Source organism: Equus quagga, unplaced genomic scaffold (assembly GCF_021613505.1).
Source record: "Equus quagga isolate Etosha38 unplaced genomic scaffold, UCLA_HA_Equagga_1.0 HiC_scaffold_7118_RagTag, whole genome shotgun sequence".
Lineage (NCBI taxonomy): Eukaryota > Metazoa > Chordata > Mammalia > Perissodactyla > Equidae > Equus > Equus quagga.
The window spans coordinates 1-1,115 of NW_025794465.1; the positions used below are offsets into that span (position 1 = coordinate 1).

Consider the following 1,115-nt stretch of genomic DNA (forward strand, 5'->3'; position numbering starts at 1 on the left):
CTAGCAGGGACCACTTGGGTGGCTGGCTTCTCAGCTGCACTTGTGCCGGCCAGCCTCACAGTCACTCTGCCCTTCTGTTTAAAAGAGGTGGCTCATTACTTTTGTGACCTGGCCCCACTAATGCGATTGGCGTGTGTGGACACAAGCTGGCATACTCAGGTCCATGGGGCAATAATTGGTGTGGCCACTGGGTGCAACTTTGTGCTCATTTTAGGACTCTATGGGGGTATCCTGAGAGCCATGCTGAAGCTGCCCTCAGCTGCCAGCCGTGCCAAGGCCTTCTCTACCTGTTCCTCCCACATAACTGTAGTGGCACTCTTTTACGCTTCTGCCTTCACAGTGTATGTGGGGCCACCTAGGAGTCGCCCTGAAGGCACAGACAAACATATTGCTTTGGTATATGCCCTTCTTACTCCTTTCCTCAATCCTATCATCTATACCCTTCGCAACAGGGAGGTGAAGGAGGCCATGAAGAGGATCACTGTCAGGATCAGGACTATTTTGAAGGAATGCTGACAATCTTTATTGTCATAGCCCAGCTTCCCGGTAACTGCAGGAATCAGCCAGTTGGTTAGTTGATCATCTGGTCAGAGTTAAAGTAAATGCCAGTGAAATAATCAGTCAACTCATTTGTCAAACATGCTGCAAACACTTACTCAGGAAGAGATGGTCCTGGATTAATCAGAGTTTGAATATGTACAGAGAAAGGAGATATGTCTTTGATTTCACCCCAATCCAAAGGGGAGAGAAATGTGACAAAGCAGGAAAATAACAGAGACACAGCACAAATGGTTTTGCTGAACTTATAACTTAGAGAGACAGTGTAATACTGAGACAAAGAAGAAAAACTAAAGGTGAGAGTGGGGGCTTTTGTCAAGATAGGATTTCCAGAGAAGGATTGAAAAGGTGAAAAACATGTTTGGAAAAAAGAGACTAAAATTCTAACTTGCCTAGGTTTCAGATGTGAAACAGTGAGCCGTGGGCAGAAAGCTTAGTATAGTGGAATCCAGTGATCTGGGGTTATCATATGATCAAAGGTAGCTCAGGGGAGGAGAGAACAGTTCCACCGGGCAGGAGGCTGGAAGCTAGAGATAATAATTTACTCTCTAATGGGG

General features: G+C 46.1%; 1 protein-coding gene across 1 annotated transcript; it reads left to right on the forward strand.

Annotated features, from left to right (window-relative positions):
* Positions 1-3: 3 nt before the first annotated feature.
* On the forward strand, positions 4-516 carry LOC124232528 (olfactory receptor 24-like; the record flags this gene model as incomplete). Its single annotated transcript, XM_046649488.1, has 1 exon — positions 4-516. A coding segment is annotated over one exon (513 nt), but the record flags the coding sequence as incomplete, so codon positions are not given.
* Positions 517-1,115: the final 599 nt, after the last annotated feature.